Source organism: Citrus sinensis, chromosome 2, assembly GCF_022201045.2.
Source record: "Citrus sinensis cultivar Valencia sweet orange chromosome 2, DVS_A1.0, whole genome shotgun sequence".
NCBI classification, from domain to species: domain Eukaryota; kingdom Viridiplantae; phylum Streptophyta; class Magnoliopsida; order Sapindales; family Rutaceae; genus Citrus; species Citrus sinensis.
Genome location: NC_068557.1, coordinates 30,597,498 through 30,615,853, shown reverse-complemented (window position 1 = coordinate 30,615,853; position 18,356 = coordinate 30,597,498). Strand labels below are relative to the sequence as shown.

Here is an 18,356-nt window from a genome sequence, read left to right as displayed (position 1 = left end):
AAGTCAATAAATCCCGTTAAAATCTTTTGCTCTGCCACATGACACAGATTTATCGAGCTATCTCACCATCTCCTCGCCAATTCAGCATGCTCAAGCGATGACATAGTTTCACATAAATTTCAGTTATTGGACGATGTTCCAACGATATTTGTCAATTTCTCGTGATTGCATGTCTTTATTTCTTAAATGAATGTCACATATTTTTGTTAAGATAAGAATCAATCTAATGATGTGATTAACTTAAGATAATATTCGGTTTAATTTTATAAAGTAATCCATCCTTGACTCTCCAATAGTTCATTTATATAAATTTAGTTTTTCGTTTAATATAGGACTTCATAAGTCATGTGATTTAAATTCAACCTTCAACTAACGCAATCATAAAGATACAACTTTTCCATCATTCCAATGTTGTACTATTCTGATGGAGTGAACAAAATGCGTAGAAGTTGGAAATTACATCTCCCACTAATACAGTAAAATCTCTTTATAATAATAATATTTTATATAAAAATAATTTTTATATAGTCATAAAAATATTTTTATTCTCAATTTAGAAAAAAAAACTTCATATTATAATAAGTTATAAGTTTTATAAACTCCATCTCAAAAACTTACCTTCGTATAATAATAATTATCCGTGTATTGTACTATATGATAATTACATCAAAGGTTTAAGATGATATAAAATATCTTTTAAAAATTGTTTGGAATAATGATTTATTCTTTAAAATTATTACCAAATCATGATATGTTATTATTTATTGAATATATGCTGAGAGAAAAGGCATTAAATGAAATACAAACATTTATTTATTTAAGATGACTTGCATATTTCGAGTGCTACATAAATATATTAATAATTTTCTGAAATAACGTTCATCTCTTTTATCAATTTTTATACATTATATTTGACATTAATTATTAATGTAATTCACACTTTACTTCTATATTACTTACACCAAGAATAATTTTAAACAATAATTTTATTGCCACATATATATTAAATTATAACCTTCTAATAATAATAATAATAATAATATTAGGACCACTATAAATAGTGGTCCTAATATTATAATAGCATAATGAATTCGTTAATTGAAAATGAGGGTTGGTAGTGAAAATCAAAATTAAATAGACAAATAACAAACTCGTGTATTCGTAATTGAAAATTAAAGTTGGGAGAGTAGAGAATCAATACTCAAGAATTCAAAATAAGGCCGCGCTAAACTATTTTGTGATTGATGTAGACAACATGATAATTTTTACAAAACGACATAGAATTTTAATTTTTTTAGGCATAATGATTCCACATAGAATTAATTATCATTTTTCTAGCAAATTGAATTTTTATTTTTTTAATCCCAGCAAGTAAAACAAAAGAACAAACCCCACCAACGCTAATTTCCTAACCTATAAAACAAGTCATTTGTATTTGTATCCAAATTCAAAGCACGTAATTTATTTTTTTATAAAAAGAGTGATGATACAACAATAAATTTTTGTATAAATTTATTTTGTATAAACTGATGTGGCATTAATTCATTGGTTGAATGAAAATAAATCATGTGGGCCAAGAGATATTTAATTCAACTAATTTTATCATACCACATCAGTTTGTATAAAATAAATTTATACAAAAATTTGTAACTATATCGTTACTCTAAAAAAAAAAAAGGGTTAAAATATAACGCAAGCATTTAGGATGTGGACAATATGGATACGGTGACAATCTTCGGGTGCGTTTGGGATTGAGGTGCTGTAGCTTTTAAGCTACAGCTGCTGTGAAAAAAAAGCTGTAATTATGAAATAAAAGTTAATAATATATAGTAAATATAAATTTTAAATAATAATTTTATCAAAATTATTAAAGATATAATAAATTTTGTATTATACAAGTGAAAAATTATATTAACATAGCTTAAAAGCTACAGCAGCTAGTGTTTACCAAACACTTTAGTGCTGTAGCTTTTAAGGTACAACTGCCCAACCTCAATCCCAAACGCACCCTTCATATGGTTCGAAAGCGACTGTAACTGTATGGTGATGACTTCAATAAAGACTAAGTGAGTATCATAGTGGTAGGTGCGTGCGAGGGTGAGAAATTACTTGAGATATAAGTGAGTATAAATGAAAAAAAAAACAAAAACTATTTCTTCCACACGTCCACCTAGCACAACTGATTAACCGAACGTTAATAATTTCCTTATTTCTCTTAAATCTAGTTCATTCTAATGACATTTATAATAAGATGCACAAGCTCAAAAAATAATACAACTCCATCTCAATTAGAATCAAAGTCCAACATAATTCAAATTTAGTATGAGAAATTAAAGAAAATATTATAGTAATTACTGAGGAGATTCAATTTCCTTTATTTCAGGGTTAAAGAGAAGAAATAGCAAATAACCCAACAAATTGGTTGTTGCCTGTTGGCATGTATATAATATATATGATTAAGATTTAATTAATTTTATATTTTTATCTAAAAATTATTAATTATTTCTTCTTAAAAAAAATAATAAAACCCTCTTCTCAATACAGAATGAAAATTCTATTGGCATATAAGTACGGGAAGTAAGAGACGGACCATAATACTTTTTACATTTTTTAGAGAGTAACCCACCTTTGAAAATAAGAAAAATGTGGTGCTCGCCATGTTTGAACCAAGTCCTCCTCCATGCAGCATGCTTCTTGCAAGAAATTTTAAAATATATTAAGGTTAGTACAATTAATTAATATACATGGGTGCACATATGACATATATATTTAAATTTGATATAACTCCATTTATGTAATAATAGTTATATATATATTGTATGGTTTGGTATATTTTAAAATTTCCAGCTTCTTGCCAAATACCAACTAACCCGTCCACCAACCACTCCTTGGTCTAAAGTCGGACGACTCCTCATTCCCGAACCAACCACTCGTGCTCCCATGGAAAAATCTTCGCACGTACCTTAATCAATTTTGCAGTGATGATAATAATAATACAATATAAATTTTTGTTAATTAAAAAAAAAATAATAAAAATCAAATCAAGGGACCGATGCACAACTCCATAAATTGATTCTGAACTCAATGAAGTCTCAAACCGAAATACCCAGAAAAATCGAATCGAAAGCCAGCATAAGGAGAGAATGGAAGTAAAAATCATAGAAACAAAGCAAATACTGCCCTCAACACCACCCTTCAAAGATGAGGGGGAACACGAGCTCCCTCTCTCCCACCTCGACAACGACCCCAACATCCGCTCCTTCACCTTCCGCTACATCCGCGTTTACACTGCCAGCGCCGACATCGACCGCCACCCCTTTGACGTCATCGCCAATTCCCTCTCCTTGGCCCTCGTCCATTACTACCCTCTCGCCGGCACCCTTCGCCCCGTCGGCAAAAGCAGCAGCAATCAGCGCCTCTCCCTCTTTTGCCAGTCCGGCCAAACTTTCCCCCTAGTCAACGCCACTGCTGATTGCACTCTTGATTCTTTGGATTACGATTCGGATTCCCTGGAGCAGTTGGTGCCCGCACCTACCCTGGAGGAGGGGCTTGCTAATCCCTGCATTTTACAAGTCACGGTTTTCAAGTGTGGTGGCTACACATTGGGGACTGCGGTTCATCATTCTATGTGCGATGGAATGGGTGCCACTCTGGTTTTTGGCGCTGCGGGTGAGCTGGCACGCGGGGCGACTAAAATTTCCGTCCAACCTGTTTGGGACCGGGCGACTTTGTTGGGTCCGAGACATCCGCCCCGGGCTGAAGGTCCGGTTCTTGAGTTTTTGGGTACTGAGAAAGGGTTCAAACCCTACTCCCACGACGTTGGACCGGTTGTTAGGCAATGCTTTGATGTCGCAGATGAGTGTTTGGATGGGTTGAAGGATGCGTTGTTTGATGAGTGTGGGATGAAATTTACCACGTTTGAGGCTTTCGGCGCGTTCGTTTGGCGAGCCAAGTAAGTCAATTATCTTTGCTCTTGCTGCGATTCCTCCTATTCAAACACTTCGAAGATTGCAAAATAGACTTGTTATAATAAATTGATGCATTAACAGGGTGAGATGCTCGGGAATTTCTGGCGATAAGAATGTGAAGTTTGCATACCCGTCCAATATACGTAGAACAGTAAAGCCACCGCTACCACTTGGCTATTGGGGAAATGGATGCATACCACTGTATGCCCAGCTGAGTGCCAAAGAACTTGTGGAGCAACCCCTTTGGAAAACCGCTGAGCTGATTAAGAAGAGCAAAAGCAATGCCAATGACGAGTACGTGCACTCGTTTATTGACTTTCAGGAGCTTTATTACGAAGACGGCATTACAGCTGGAAGGGAAGTCAGCGCATTCACGGATTGGAGGCACGTTGGCCACACAAGCGTCGACTTTGGTTGGGGAGGTCCGGTGATCATGTTCCCTCTTTCCAAGAATCTTGTTGGGAGCAAGGAGCCCTGCTATTTCTTGCCGCCGCGAAAGAAAGATGGATTCACGCTCCAAGTGAATTTGCGGGCATCTGCCCTGCCTGCTTTCAGGGAAGAGATGGACAAGTTTGGTAACAAAGTTTATCAGGTCTCGGCATAGACAGTTACGTTGGTTAATTAATCATTATCCCCTTCTTCTTCTTCTTGTATTGTGCGATTGCCTTACCAGTAAGCCGTCTTCACTTGTAATAATATTACTAGCCAGAATTTGGATCCTCTTGGTCTAGTTCTTAATAATCCTCTTACGAAGTTGTCTTGACTGGTTATAATAAAATTCTTTACAGTAGTTTCAATTTTCGCGATTTCCTCCAATTCTGTGCCTCTGTAGTCTGTAATCCAAACTAATTTGTGCTTTTTAACTTTATTTAATTAGACGATTAAAATCTAATCTCAATCAACTCAACTCCTAAAGCAAACAATTCAATGGTTCGTGGGCACCTCTTCATTTGATTCATTATCCTATAGTGATAGGATATTTATATTGTACCATCACAATGCATATAATTGATTTAAAAAATTTAGATAGACTTCGATTTTAAATATATGTAGATAGACAATTTTTATTAATAAAGGCTTAGATAAATGGATTTGAAAAAGTAAAAGAGGCAAAAAAGAAAAAGGAAAAGCTATTGACTACAATTTATTATTAATAAATTAAAATAGAGAAAATTACAAAATTATCAATTGAGAGCTTAATTCAAATTATAAACTAAAAAACTGTTTATATTATTATTCTATATATAAAAAAAAAAAAAAAACTGTGTAGATTATAAGAAAAATATTGAAAGCAAATATAAGTGTTATAGCAAGACATAAATAACATGAAATGAAATTTCAAGAACCTGAGGGGGCTAGATCATTTAGCACTTGCTATTACAGAGGGAATTGCACAATGCATCAAGATTCAAGATCATTTTCTATTCACTCAATTGGGGTGTACTAGGTCTGACTCATTTGGTTGTGTAACAAATTTATTCTATTTTATTTGAAATAAAATCTAATTAATTAATCTCTCTCTCTCTCTCTTATAAATAATAATAATAATAAAATAATAATAAATAAATAAATAAAATGGGACAAAAAGCAAAAGCAACGGACTATGGTAGGAGTAATATACAAGATGCGATATGAGTGAAATCTATCCTCTTATCCGCAGCCCAACACACCAATAAGAAACCATGTCAATCTGTGATGGTCAACAAAACCAGTGAACACAAACTCTCTCACCCTAGTAACAGTAACACTTACATTTGCGCACGGGCATGGCGTCCGTGTTAGGAACTCGTTCTTCCTCTGCAATCTTGGCTTCTCGCCCTCTCTCTTTTCCAGCATCAAACTCAAAGTCTGCCATCTCCTCTCTCTCCTTAAACCCCGGTACATTTTTTGCGTTACTTTTACCACATTTCAGGCTAACCCACTTCATCTTTGCTGCAATTTCTTATTTTTATGTAGTTTACGAAGGCAATTGATGTGTGTCTTTTATTTATATTTTCCTAATTTTGTGGATGTACTAAAGTATCTGGTTAACGCCCGCTTGCATATCCTTAGTGTGGTGCTATTATTTATGTATTGGTGTTGGGTCCTTTTTCTGTTCCTCATCTAGATGTATATAAGTTTGCTTTTCGTCTTGTCTTTGTAGGGCAGAATTATGGAAGGAGGTTTTATGGGGGGATTGGGATTGAAGAAAAGATGGGGCGGGCTCTGTTTGCAGTTACCAATGTTGCCACTGAGGTTAACTCTGTTGAGCAGGTATGTTTTGGTTTTTTTTAGTGTGTCCACTCATTTTGTCTTCAGACCAAAATTTCATTGCTCTGATCATATGGTTCATTTAATTGGTCACTAAAAATTTATGGTGTCATGAAGAATTTTGCAGTTTTGAAGGCACTCTTTGTGTTCTTTGAAAGCTTAGTGTGATGAATGAGTTTCGAAACTAAAACATGAAAGAAAGAAGAAATTGATATATGTAATTTATTCTATGAAGAGAGAATTTGGTATTATAGGGTTTGAGAAGTTTATGATATTTTCAGGCCCAGAAGAGATCCAAGGAAAGCCAGAGGCCGGTGTATCCATTTACTGCAATAGTGGGACAGGAAGAGATGAAATTGTGCCTTTTGTTAAATGTGATTGATCCCAAAATTGGTGGTGTTATGATTATGGGTGATAGAGGAACGGGGAAATCCACCACTGTTAGGTCCTTGGTAGATTTACTCCCCGTAATCAAGGTAGTTGTCGGTGACCCATATAACTCAGATCCAGAAGATCCAGAGGCCATGGGTATTGAAGTCAGAGAGTCTGTCGTGAAAGGGGAGGAGCTCTCCATTACATTCAGTAAAATCAACATGGTTGATTTGCCATTGGGTGCTACAGAAGACAGGGTCTGTGGGACGATTGACATTGAGAAAGCTCTAACGGAGGGTGTCAAAGCATTTGAGCCTGGCCTTCTTGCTAAAGCTAACAGAGGAATTCTTTATGTTGATGAAGTTAATCTTCTGGATGACCATTTAGTGGATGTTCTTTTGGATTCTGCTGCCTCGGGATGGAACACAGTAGAGAGAGAGGGCATTTCAATTTCACATCCTGCAAGGTTTATTCTGATTGGTTCAGGTAATCCTGAGGAAGGAGAGCTAAGGCCTCAGCTGCTTGATCGGTTTGGAATGCATGCCCAAGTGGGGACTGTAAGGGATGCAGAACTCAGAGTAAAGATTGTGGAGGAGAGAGCTCGATTTGACAAAAATCCAAAGGAATTCCGTGATTCTTACAAGGCAGAGCAAGCGAAGCTCCAGCAACAAATTGCCTCAGCCAGGAGTTCTCTCCCTGCTGTCCAGATTGACCATGATTTGAAGGTGAAAATCTCCAAAGTTTGTGCGGAGCTGAATGTTGATGGATTGAGAGGAGACATAGTGAGTAACAGGGCTGCAAAAGCTCTTGCAGCTCTTAAGGGAAGAGATAAAGTCAGTGCTGAGGATATTGCTACTGTCATGCCTAACTGTTTGAGACACCGTCTTCGGAAAGATCCATTGGAGTCAATTGACTCTGGTTTACTAATCATCGAGAAATTTTATGAGGTTTTTAGCTGAGGGAGGTATTGAACGTTCTTTTCTTCCGTAATTTTGTCACTCAAGACTGCTTACTTGATGATATTTTTGTCTATTTTCTCCTATTACTTTGTTTGATCATTATGTGAGATTTAAAAAGTACTGCTGGAATTTTCTTGTAAAATGAAGTAGATGTAAACTGAAATTACAGTCTTTGATACTCAGGGAGTTGTTAGTAAACTGACGGTAAGGTTTTTATGCATGTTGAATTGTGGATACTTACAGAGTCAAATAATGAGCATTAGTCCATTAAAACTTGTTGAAATTCTTTTGACAGATACTTGTGCTATTTCTTCGCATCACGTTCGCATCCCTCAAAAAGTCCCAGTCAAGCTTTCTGTTGAGGCGGCTTTTGCTGTCAATTCAAAAATGAGTTTTCGCCAATAACGTGTTTGACTATCGAAAGCATACTGTAAAGTGTAAAATCCCTCCTAGATTCACCTTAAGGTTACGTTTGAATGATGGATAAAAGATGAGATTAGACTAATTAGGAGGATAAAAAACTTAGTCCAATTCAGGGTCGTGTTTGGCTGTCTTGATTAATAAATTAGTTTAAATTTTAGTCTAATATTTATAGGATTATTATTTATTTTAACTAGTATGTAATATATTAAAAATAAAAAAATTATTCAATTATTTAATTATAATAATATTGAAATTTAAGTATAAAATTTAACAAATAGTAATATGGTTTAAAAAATAATATATTATTTAAATAGTTATTTTAACTTTATTAAATTAAATTAAACATAATTTTATCCGATACTATACCAAATAAAAGACAATACTATATTATAATATAATTCAATTTAATCCAAAGAGTTAATTTAATCCATTCCGATCATCCAAATAGAGCCTAAGGGTTTAAGTTGCTCTTTATCAGATTAAACATGGTTTGACCAATGACAAATTTGTCTTAAGATGCAGATTACATGTTTGACAAAATGACCGACTTGCTGCTTTTTATGCACCAACAATCTACAAATATCGCCCTGCAGGGGGCTTTACGTCGTCAGGATTTAGTTTCAGCAGAGAAACAACATCTATACTGAAGAAGCTTGAAAAGATATGTATTTTAATCTTCAGTAATATGATTAGGAATAATGCATTCATCAATTGATTACTCAAGGAAGAACAATGTGATGCAAAACCCATTTAGAAAATGCTGTAGCTTTTACGTGTTATTGTGATTTGCAAGCGACTCCAGGCCGCTCCAGAATTTAGGTCTCCTCTCTTGAAAAGCAGGAGGGCATTGGTGTACAACTGATGCAACGTTTATCAAGATTCCAGCTGTTAAAGCCCATATCACATATTTGTTGCCCTCTGCTTCATAGTCAAAGAAATGGAGTAAATACTTATAGCCCATCCATTCTCTCTCTTCTGCTCTCCTGTTCTCATCCTATGTCCACAGTCATAAAAAACGATTATGATTTATGTTAAAAAATATCAAGACTCCAGCAAGAAATGGAAACTGGAGTATATAAGGTGTACAACCTTTAGAAACATTTCCAATGGCGCATCAAATATTGCATCTACTTCAGCTGTATTTGGAGCTGGAATGAAGGAGTTTCTGTCAGGAAGAATTCCAATCACTGGAACTACTATTATTCCATTCTGCACATAAAAAAACCCACTCTCCATCAAAACTGAACTTACATAAATTTTCAAAAGTAGTTTTCACCCAACAAACTCGAACACCTGAAAAAAATGATCTCATTTTGGGATTGGATTAAAATTATTTCTTGATTTAATGTTTTATCGGAGTAAATACACTCACATAATAGGTCATTTATAAATGAGAATATAATAAACAAGTAATTTTTAACCATACATAAATAAAGATACATACGTGATAATTTAAAATGTAAATATGATCGTATCATGAAAAGATACTTTTCCACATTTATAACATTACGGATGAAACAAACACTCATGTATACTTTTTGTATCTTATTAGGATGATAGGATCATTAAGTTATTCAAATACAATTAAAAGTAGTTACTTTTGGACAGTTGTCCAACTATTACAGCATATTTAACTTGGAAGTAAGAACCAATGGTATGAAATCATGAAACTTGGAAAAGTTTTTACATTACTCATCGACAATTAGTTGTCCATATTTAACAGCATCGGGCGGCTTTAAGTTCAATTCAATGAACTACAGAAATATGGAGCTGAAGTTATCAGAATTAGGGAAAAAGAATACCTCTTAAAACTTAAAAAAGAGTACATACATACCTTGGTAAAAATTGGGTCAAGAATGGTAACAACATTGACAAGAGAAGGGTCCAAGCCAATCTCCTCCTTCGCCTCCCTCAAAGCAGTCCCCGCATCATCAGCATCGTTTTCCTCCCTTTTCCCACCTGGCAATGCAACTTCCCCTGAAAACCCATTTGTTAAAACTTATATCCAAGTTCGATCTGTTATATTAATAAGGTAAATGTTTTTTTTATTAATTACCCGAGTGAGAAGACAGATTCGAGGATCGCTTAGTGAGGAATACACGTAGATCCCCATCATTTCCTTCAAAAAGACAAACAAGAACTGCTGCTCTCTTCTTGGTTGAAGATACTGCAACAGAATATGAGTCTTGAGAATCCACAGCTTCTCTTTCAGTTACAGGGTTCTGGTGTCTCTCATTGTAGAGACGAAGCCGCTGGACTAGTGTTTCAAGTCTTTCAGATCGATCTCCGGAGTTGTTGGAATCCATGGCAATGAGCTTTGTTTTGTTATTATTTTATTTCTTTGTAGCCCCAGCCTCTTTACAAACAAACTCGACGCGTAAGTCCTCTTTGACAGCGTCTATTAAATATAAATTTTAAATAAAAAAATTGTTAAAATGATTAAGATATTATAAATTTTTTGTTATATGTTAAATCAACTTAATTTTTAAAATATTATTTATTAAATATTTTAATATTATAATTTTTAATTTACAATTGCCAAATTTTAATACCAAATATTCAACCTAGATCAATTTATAAATTGGTTGAGAGAAATTATCTATCCTTATTATCAAAGTTAAATCGGCTTTTCTAGCTCTGTGCTTAATATTTGATCTATCTATTCTGGCATTAAATTTTTTTTTTTTAAAAAAAAAGGTAAAACAATCAGTTCTTGTATAAAGCAGCTTATATGCTAAGGAACTGCGATGCTATAGTGTTATGGTGTTAGGTGGTTGTAGTCATCAACAATTCCTTAATGGTGTCAGACGAGGACCAAACAAGCTCATCATACCCATTATCAGATCCTGCATCAGTAACTTAACAAATGAGTTTTGCCCTTATCTCCTCCTTTGCCTCTCTCAGTGCAGTCTCCTAGTCATCCTTATGACCTTATCATCCTCCTCTGCCTTCCCGCCTGCCAATGAACTGCGACCAGAGACATCCGCTTACTCCAGTAACCAATTATTGACGCCCCAATTCCCAGATCTTCGTCGTTCAATATATCTCCTATTGGTTGCCAAAGGACAAAAAGAAACAGATGAAATTGAAGTCTAATGCTATCTTATGACACCCCCAAGTTATTACAGAAGTCTTGGCGTCCGATGGAATGAGCCATTTTACAACTATTGATACTTTTAACTCAATGAGGGTCAAAATATTGCTTCTCTTACATGCAAAGAAACAAAACAAAAGATTCAAAATTTTCTTCTTTTTCAACACAACCTTCATTCATCGAGCGCATGGAAGTAAAATGAATATGGAAACTGCCGGTTCCACATGTTTAAGTTAATTGAAGTTATACCCTTTCTCACCCCAATAAAATAAAAAATAAAATTATTGTGCACCTATATAAAATATTACACAACTTGTGCAACTGGAGGAGTTTAATTGGAAGCATTATGGGAACGGGCGCAAATAGGGTATATATTTGGCTCTGTTGAGGAACATATTTGCAGTTTGAACAGATTATGCCAAGTTCCTTCCCTTAAGAGGGGTTGCTTCACGCTAGATGAGGTGGATTTATAATTTATTGCAGAAGTTTATTAGGAAAAATACAACTTAGAAAAATTTAATTTGAATCCTTCTACGACATAAAAGTATCTCTGTTTACATCTTTAGGAAACTTGAACTTAGGGTTCCCCTCCTCAAAAGCTGGTGGCTTTTGGTACACCACTGATGCGGCCCTAACTAAAATGGCAGCAGTAATACCCCATATCAGATACTTCTTGTTCTTTTGTTCATAATTGAAGTAGTGCAATAGATACTTCTCTCCCATCCATTCTTTCTCCTCAACTCTTCTATTTTCATCCTGAAACAAACATTTCAAACATAATTCTTAAAAAAACAATCATAACATGAAAAGAAAATAACAAAGACTAGACAATGTGCGAAGAAAACCTTAAGAAACATTTCCAAGGGAGCATCAAATACTTCTTCCACTTCTCCAGGATTTGGGGTAGGCTTAAATGCTTTCCTATTGTGAAGTATGCCTATTACAGGTACTACTCTGAGTAGGTACTGCACAGACAAGTAATGAATGCTGATTACTGATCAAATTTTACAGAAATCACATAACTCATCTGAACCCATTTCGCCATATACCTCTTATTAACCAATAGAAAAGAAACAAAATAAGAGAGCATACACAAAAAATCCTTCAATACCTTAGACAAGAATGGTTCAATAACAGTTACAACATCCACAAGTGAAGGATCCAACCCAATTTCCTCTTTAGCCTCCCTTGTCGCAGTTTCCCCATCATCCTCATCACCCTCCTCTGCCTTCCCACCTGGCAATGAAACTTCTCCTGTAACCAAGAATCCAATCACTTAAACGACCAATAAATAACCAATATTTCCATAGTTCCTTCCACAATCAACATCATGATCTATTAAGTTTCCGTTTGTTCATGGAAAGAAAAAGGAACGAGCAAAAGAATTTAAAGTCTCAAATTTACCCCATAACTAATGCAATTAATAAGTCCACGAACTCAAACTGCAATGAAGCTACCACGCTTTTATCATGAAAATAATACAAAGATTTAAAATGTTCTGCTTTACAACGGAACCTCAATAAAGGATATTGCTCAAGTGAGTCAAATTTGCCACTACCTCCCTAGAAATCCATAGAAAAAGAGTGAAGATTTAGTTCACTTTTTCTTCCATTCCCAAATTTAAAGCAAACCTCGAGAAGAATATAATTATGATATCCACGATTCCAGGTCAATATAAAATTCAATTGTTCCTACAATAGCAATCAAAGTAACTGATTGATTCAAAAGTCCAAAACTTAACTTTCTTCTTCTTTTGCGTTCCATAAATTTTCCACAAAGCAAATATAAATCACACACAGCAAAAAATAAAGAAATGATAAACTGAGTATGATATTTCTACAACCTTCATCATTTTCATTTCATAATCAACAAGGACGAAATATCAAATTTTAACAAGTTAAACATCTTCTTTATCCAAAACAATACTAACCCGAGTGAGTAGACAACCTTGAAGCCCTCTTTGTGAGTATAACCCTCAGTTCACCGTTATCTCCTTCAAAGAGACATACCAAAACCGCAGCTTTCTTGGGTCTAAACGTTTTTGCGTACCTAACTGTTGGAGAAGCAGATTCTTGAGACCCCACTAGGGAAGTCACCTTGCCTGAAGTTTCCCGGATTTTTTGCTCCATTTGATCATAAGTAGAAGGTGGTCCCTTGTAATCGCGTAAATGTTGGGCTATCACAATCAGTCTCTGTATGTTGGATTTGGACGACGACTCCATTGGATTTGACTCTGCTAAATTGCCTTGGTAGTTTGAAGAAGACTCACTTTGATGAATAACGGACAATGATTAAGCACATACAGACATATGGTGGAAGTTTGAAGAAGATTCACTTTGATGAATAATGGTCAATTATTAAGCACATACAAACGTATGGTCAACAACAGTTCTGATCTTTACAGTTAATAGTTTTCAATAGAGTTAAATGCTCTAGCAACTTGCAAACAATAAGCATGTTCTGTTGGTCAAAATCCTACGCTTTCGGTATGAAAAATGGACAAATAATATCTTTGGGAAATTCACACAATCAGCCATAATTTCTCTTTCTCATATTGGATGGAATTGGGCTTGGGCCCTCTAAAGAAAGATCACTTACCGGACCACCGGTAATGGTACAAATTACAAACTAATCGTTCAATTTGGCATGGTGATTCATGCCATTTTCCATCCATCTAATTTGGGGAAACAATTGAATAATTTTTTGCTTGGAATTGCTACTTCTTTTGTTGAAGACACTGCACAGAGACAATTATTATTTACTTATTAAAAAATTTATAATACAATAAAATCAGTTGTCTATCCTGAAAGCTGGGCAAACAAATGGATTTTAGTTTCAATATCTCCAGGGTAGTCTCTTTTTCTTGGAGCAGACAGTTTCTCTTAGTCATTTTCTTAGAGATTAACAAAACATATACGTGTAGATCAAACTGAAACAAGACGAAACAAGGATGTGAATAACAACAAGAGAGATTGATGAACATTTATCAATAATTAGAGAGAAATAATCACTTTAATAGCAAAGGAAAGCAACTTCAGCTTCTCACAGTTTTCTAGCTCTTAGCCAAAACCCATTTACTCCTCTCTAACGTTTCCAACCGGAAAAGAAAATCAAATGTGAACAAGTTTCAGCTCTCACAGAAGCAACCGAAATGTGTTTGTCTCGGTGGTGTTAAGACTGTTAGCTTCAAATTTGATGACTGATGAGGGGAATCTTTACGTTATGGATAAACTCATCTACAGTATTTGATGAGGAAACATGCAGATCTTTGTGCCGAGATCCAGATCCTGCACAAAAAACCTGGTAAATGAGAGTTGCATAAAATTGAAAGTTTCAAATCATTTAACAACAAACCTGAGTAAAGCTAAAGGCAACAGCTCCCACAAGTATGTTATTTTGTTCTATCTCTCTGCTTAATTCTCGGCACTTGATGCCAATTGCCTTCTTGAATCTGATCATATTTGGCCTCCTCTGTCTCCTCTGTTTAGGGACATCAAAGCATGACATATGCATTGCAGTTACTACTTTTAACACATACAACAAAATATCACAAACCCATTTCATTCAATAAATCTGGGTCATGGTGGATTTATTGCAGATATTATTTGGAGTACAAGCCAACAATGTTTCTACAAATTCTTTCAAGGGACTATAGTATCTTTGTTTATAACAGTCGGAAACTTGAACTTTGGGTTTTGCTCTATAAATGCAGGTGGCTTCTGGTAGACCACTGATGCAGCTCTAATCAGAATGCCGGCAGTTAAACCCCAAATCAAGTACTTCTTGTTTTCATATTCATAGTCAAAGAAGTGAAGCAGAAATTTCTCTCCCATCCATTCTCTCTCCTCATCTCTTCGGTTTTCATCCTGACCAAATATTTTGAACACTTTCTTAAAATAAAATAATTATAACAACACTTACGTGTTAGTACTTGTAGTAATTATCAGAATAAAAGGTTTAGATAACGCCAGAGAAGAAAAACCTTGATAAACATTTCCAAGGGAGCATCAAACACTTCTTCCACTTCAGCAGGATTGGGAGTAGGCGTGAATGCCTTTTTATTGCTAAGTATGCCTATAACAGGAACTACTCTAAGGAGGTGCTGCACAGAAAGGAAGTGACTGCTAAACCCAAAAAGTAAAGCTGAAAGATAAAACTATTAAATTGTATCTTTAATCAATGAGATGCTTTTCCTTTTTTTAATCCCTTTATGATGGAATGAAATCCAAAGACTAAAGCATGTATAAACATATGTGTGCAAATAAGTCCCCGAAAAGAGTGAGTTGGTCAAAAACCAGAAGTTGCAACATAAATGAGGATGCAAGTTCATTCTACCCCAAAACAGGAGTACGTTTGGATCAATATGGCTAAACAGAACCAAGCAGATCCTCATAAGACATTAAATGTGTAAATCAAGATTAAGAGATGGACAAGTTATTAATCTATGAACAGGTTGTATGCATCTGAAAGACCTAATGGTTCATGCATACAAGAATGCAAGTAGGAAATGCAAACAATTTTGCACTTTGAAACGAGGACTGTCAGATAAAGTTTGCTTGCCAGTCATATTAACATCGACAATCAACTCTCAAAGTTCAAGGTAATGTACAAAGTTTAAGAAACACCCCCATCTTTCCAGAATTGTCCTATCTTTTTCATCCTTGTAATTTATGGCCCCAAACCCCCAGCAACATTCCCAGTCATACAGGAGTTCTCACATGGCTCCTCGATTACCAATCTAATTCCTTGTAATCCAGGCAGCAGAATACAGTAACCCATCATACCCCAGTCCCCCTGGGCAACCAAACCTTGGTAGTTGAAAAATTGACTGTTTAAGCAGAAACTTATTAGAGGATTTATCAAAAGTTTATTACCTACTTAAAACCATATACATTCAGCTTCTCCATGATAAGGTTATATAAGAAGAGCAACTTAAGGTTTTTGACAAATCACACGATTCACATCACCTTCAATTGTATCACAAAATTCCCCTGATTCACACCCAGCCAAATCACATATATTTCAAATCAATTAACAGCATCAGCATATCTTGAGATTTTCCTTCTACTTTTAATTGTAACACAAAATTATGAAAACAAAATAGGAGCATAGAAGAAACATCCTTCCATACCTTTGACAAGAATGGTTCAAGAACAGTTACAACTTCCACAAGCAAAGGATCCAACCCAATTTCCTCCTTAGCCTCCCTTGTTGCAGTATCCCCATCATCCCTGTCACCCTCTTCTGCCTTCCCACCAGGCAATGAAATTTCTCCTGCAACCAAATACATCCATTCAGGCCAGTGGCCAATCACCAAAAATTCCATTCCAAAATCGTCGTCCTGCACTCAATCTCCAATTAGTTACCAGAAAGTGAAGGGAAAAAAAGAAATTAAAATTTCAAATATTATCTGATAACTAATGCTCTAGTTAAACAAGTATTTCACAACCGAAAACTATCACTCTTTCATCAAAACTTCAAAAGTCTCATTTTCACATTCTTTTGCATATATTCCCCTCAGTTTTCAAAAAAAAAAAAAAGAAAAAAAATTCACAATTTCAAATCTCAGTAATACTCGACTTGATTCTGTGGAAGCAATCAAAGCAACTGATTCAAAACCTTATCTTTCTCTTCCTTCGAAACCCAGAATTTTCTCAAGAACTAAATAAAACTCCTCCATTCAATAAACAACTCCCCAATCAGGCTAATATTTTCATCGTTCAATAAGAACACCATAACAAAGAATAAAAAAATCAACAAAATTTTCACCAAACAAAAGGGTGTGGCTGTAAAAATTACAGACCAGAGTGAGTAGACATTCTAGAAGACCTCTTAGTGAGAATGACCCTCAAATCACCAGCATCTCCTTCAAAGAGACAGATCAAAACAGCAGCTTTCTTGGGTCTAAACCTTTCAGGGTCCTTAATAATTGGAGTGACAGATTCTTGAAACCCCACTTGAGAAACCACCTTGCCTGCAGTTTCTTGAATTTGTTGTTCCTCCATTTCATCAAAAGGAGGTGGCGGCTTGTAGAGACGCAACTGTTGGGCTAAGGCAACCAGTCTTTGTGTCTTGGAAGAGGCTACTGTTGACGATGAGTCCATGATTTTGCTAAACGGGAGTTTTCTTAGAAAAGAGATCATCAGCGCATCATTTGCATTTGGCCATTTGCATTTGCATTATCAATTGCAATTGTATTGAAATGAAGAGCTTGAAGCTTTCCTTTTGATGAGCTGTTAAACTAACTAAGCACAAGTGTGACAAAATATTGTTAGGGGGATACAAAATTTGTAGGGTATTGTTAAATACGTTATATTCATTTTTTTATACTATTTTTTTAAAATATTAATTAATTTACCTATAAAAATTTAACAAAAAATTAATTTTAAAAGTAAAATAAAAATAAATGTAAATTTTTTGTTATTATTTTATTTTTGGGTTAATTTGATAAATTAATTTTTTAATATAAATGATTATTAACAAGATTGTTGTAATAGTATGAAAATGACTAATTCTTTCATACTAATAACGGTTGATTAATTTGTTAATAAAAAATTATTGGTTAATTTGTTAATGAACTTTTTTTATAAATAAATAAATTAAAGTCCTTAAAATTGAAGTAAGGGTATTATCGTTAAAATAAAGAAAAATAAGGGTGTAAGTGTCATATATTTAATATTAAGGATGTTTGAAAATATTTTTTAAAATATAAGAACTAAACAAATATTTAACTTAAAATATATGAACTAAAAGAGTATTTTTTTTAAAAATTTACATGTCAAATAAGACGTCATTAATTAATAGCAGTTATAGATGTGTCATTAATAAATTATTATCATATATTTTAGAATAACTGATTGATTTTATAATATCATTGATGATATATTTTTATAATATCAATAAATAAGTAATAATAAAAATGAAAAATCATTAAGCACTCAACCTCTATATCCTAACTTTATATCATTAACTTTTTGTTTTTTCAATTAATGTAGCCTAGATGAGAAGAGTGTTTCTGTTTCACCCTCCCAATAAAATGCTAGTACAGAACAATAACTCCATGACTTTGTTGCTCGTCGTTTCTTTCTTCATTCATAATATAGGGATCTCAAATCTCCCATAATCGTCATTTGACGCGTAATTGTTCAAGCCAAACAGATTACTTCAATCTGCGAATGGCATTGTCGGTGCATCTCATCTTGTACGGTGTTCATAATGGGATAACATGACCGTTAACAACCACAACAAGAATCATGAACTCGTAAGTGATACCCATTAGAGATATTAGAT

General features: G+C 34.5%; 5 protein-coding genes across 6 annotated transcripts; 2 read left to right on the top strand and 3 right to left on the bottom strand.

The window, feature by feature from the left end:
- Positions 1–3,023: 3,023 nt before the first annotated feature.
- LOC102620601 (spermidine sinapoyl-CoA acyltransferase) lies at positions 3,024–4,765 on the top strand. Its single transcript, XM_006467615.4, has 2 exons — positions 3,024–3,952; positions 4,050–4,765. Exons 1-2 carry the CDS (start codon positions 3,144–3,146, stop codon positions 4,570–4,572), a joined length of 1,332 nt encoding a protein of 443 aa, XP_006467678.1. The 5' UTR covers positions 3,024–3,143; the 3' UTR covers positions 4,573–4,765.
- Positions 4,766–5,617: 852 nt separating this feature from the next.
- On the top strand, positions 5,618–7,769 carry LOC102620862 (magnesium-chelatase subunit ChlI, chloroplastic). Its single transcript, XM_006467616.4, has 3 exons — positions 5,618–5,846; positions 6,112–6,221; positions 6,500–7,769. Exons 1-3 carry the CDS (start codon positions 5,735–5,737, stop codon positions 7,547–7,549), a joined length of 1,272 nt encoding a protein of 423 aa, XP_006467679.1. The 5' UTR covers positions 5,618–5,734; the 3' UTR covers positions 7,550–7,769.
- Positions 7,770–8,357: 588 nt separating this feature from the next.
- Positions 8,358–10,356, bottom strand: LOC102621152 (nudix hydrolase 15, mitochondrial). The gene is made up of 4 exons (XM_006467617.4): positions 10,029–10,356; positions 9,807–9,949; positions 9,062–9,181; positions 8,358–8,966 (listed from the first exon to the last, which is right to left on the bottom strand). Exons 1-4 carry the CDS (start codon positions 10,276–10,278, stop codon positions 8,742–8,744), a joined length of 738 nt encoding a protein of 245 aa, XP_006467680.1. The 5' UTR covers positions 10,279–10,356; the 3' UTR covers positions 8,358–8,741.
- A 1,156-nt stretch (positions 10,357–11,512) lies between these two features.
- Positions 11,513–13,558, bottom strand: LOC102621435 (nudix hydrolase 15, mitochondrial). Its single transcript, XM_006467618.4, has 4 exons — positions 12,997–13,558; positions 12,178–12,320; positions 11,912–12,031; positions 11,513–11,822 (listed from the first exon to the last, which is right to left on the bottom strand). The coding sequence occupies exons 1-4, from the start codon at positions 13,286–13,288 to the stop codon at positions 11,598–11,600; spliced, it is 780 nt and encodes a 259-aa protein (XP_006467681.1). The 5' UTR covers positions 13,289–13,558; the 3' UTR covers positions 11,513–11,597.
- A 461-nt stretch (positions 13,559–14,019) lies between these two features.
- Positions 14,020–17,351, bottom strand: LOC102621727 (nudix hydrolase 15, mitochondrial). Of its 2 annotated transcripts, none has more exons than XM_015527021.3 (4): positions 16,870–17,351; positions 16,198–16,340; positions 14,421–14,546; positions 14,020–14,366 (listed from the first exon to the last, which is right to left on the bottom strand). In XM_015527021.3, exons 1-4 carry the CDS (start codon positions 17,207–17,209, stop codon positions 14,253–14,255), a joined length of 723 nt encoding a protein of 240 aa, XP_015382507.1. In that variant the 5' UTR covers positions 17,210–17,351; the 3' UTR covers positions 14,020–14,252. The 2 variants fall into 2 exon arrangements, with proteins under 2 accessions (XP_015382507.1, XP_006467682.1); XM_006467619.4 differs by lacking the exons at positions 14,020–14,366; positions 14,421–14,546 and adding exons at positions 14,612–14,932; positions 15,049–15,168 and having other exon boundaries at positions 16,870–17,346.
- Between the last annotated feature and the right edge of the window lie 1,005 nt (positions 17,352–18,356).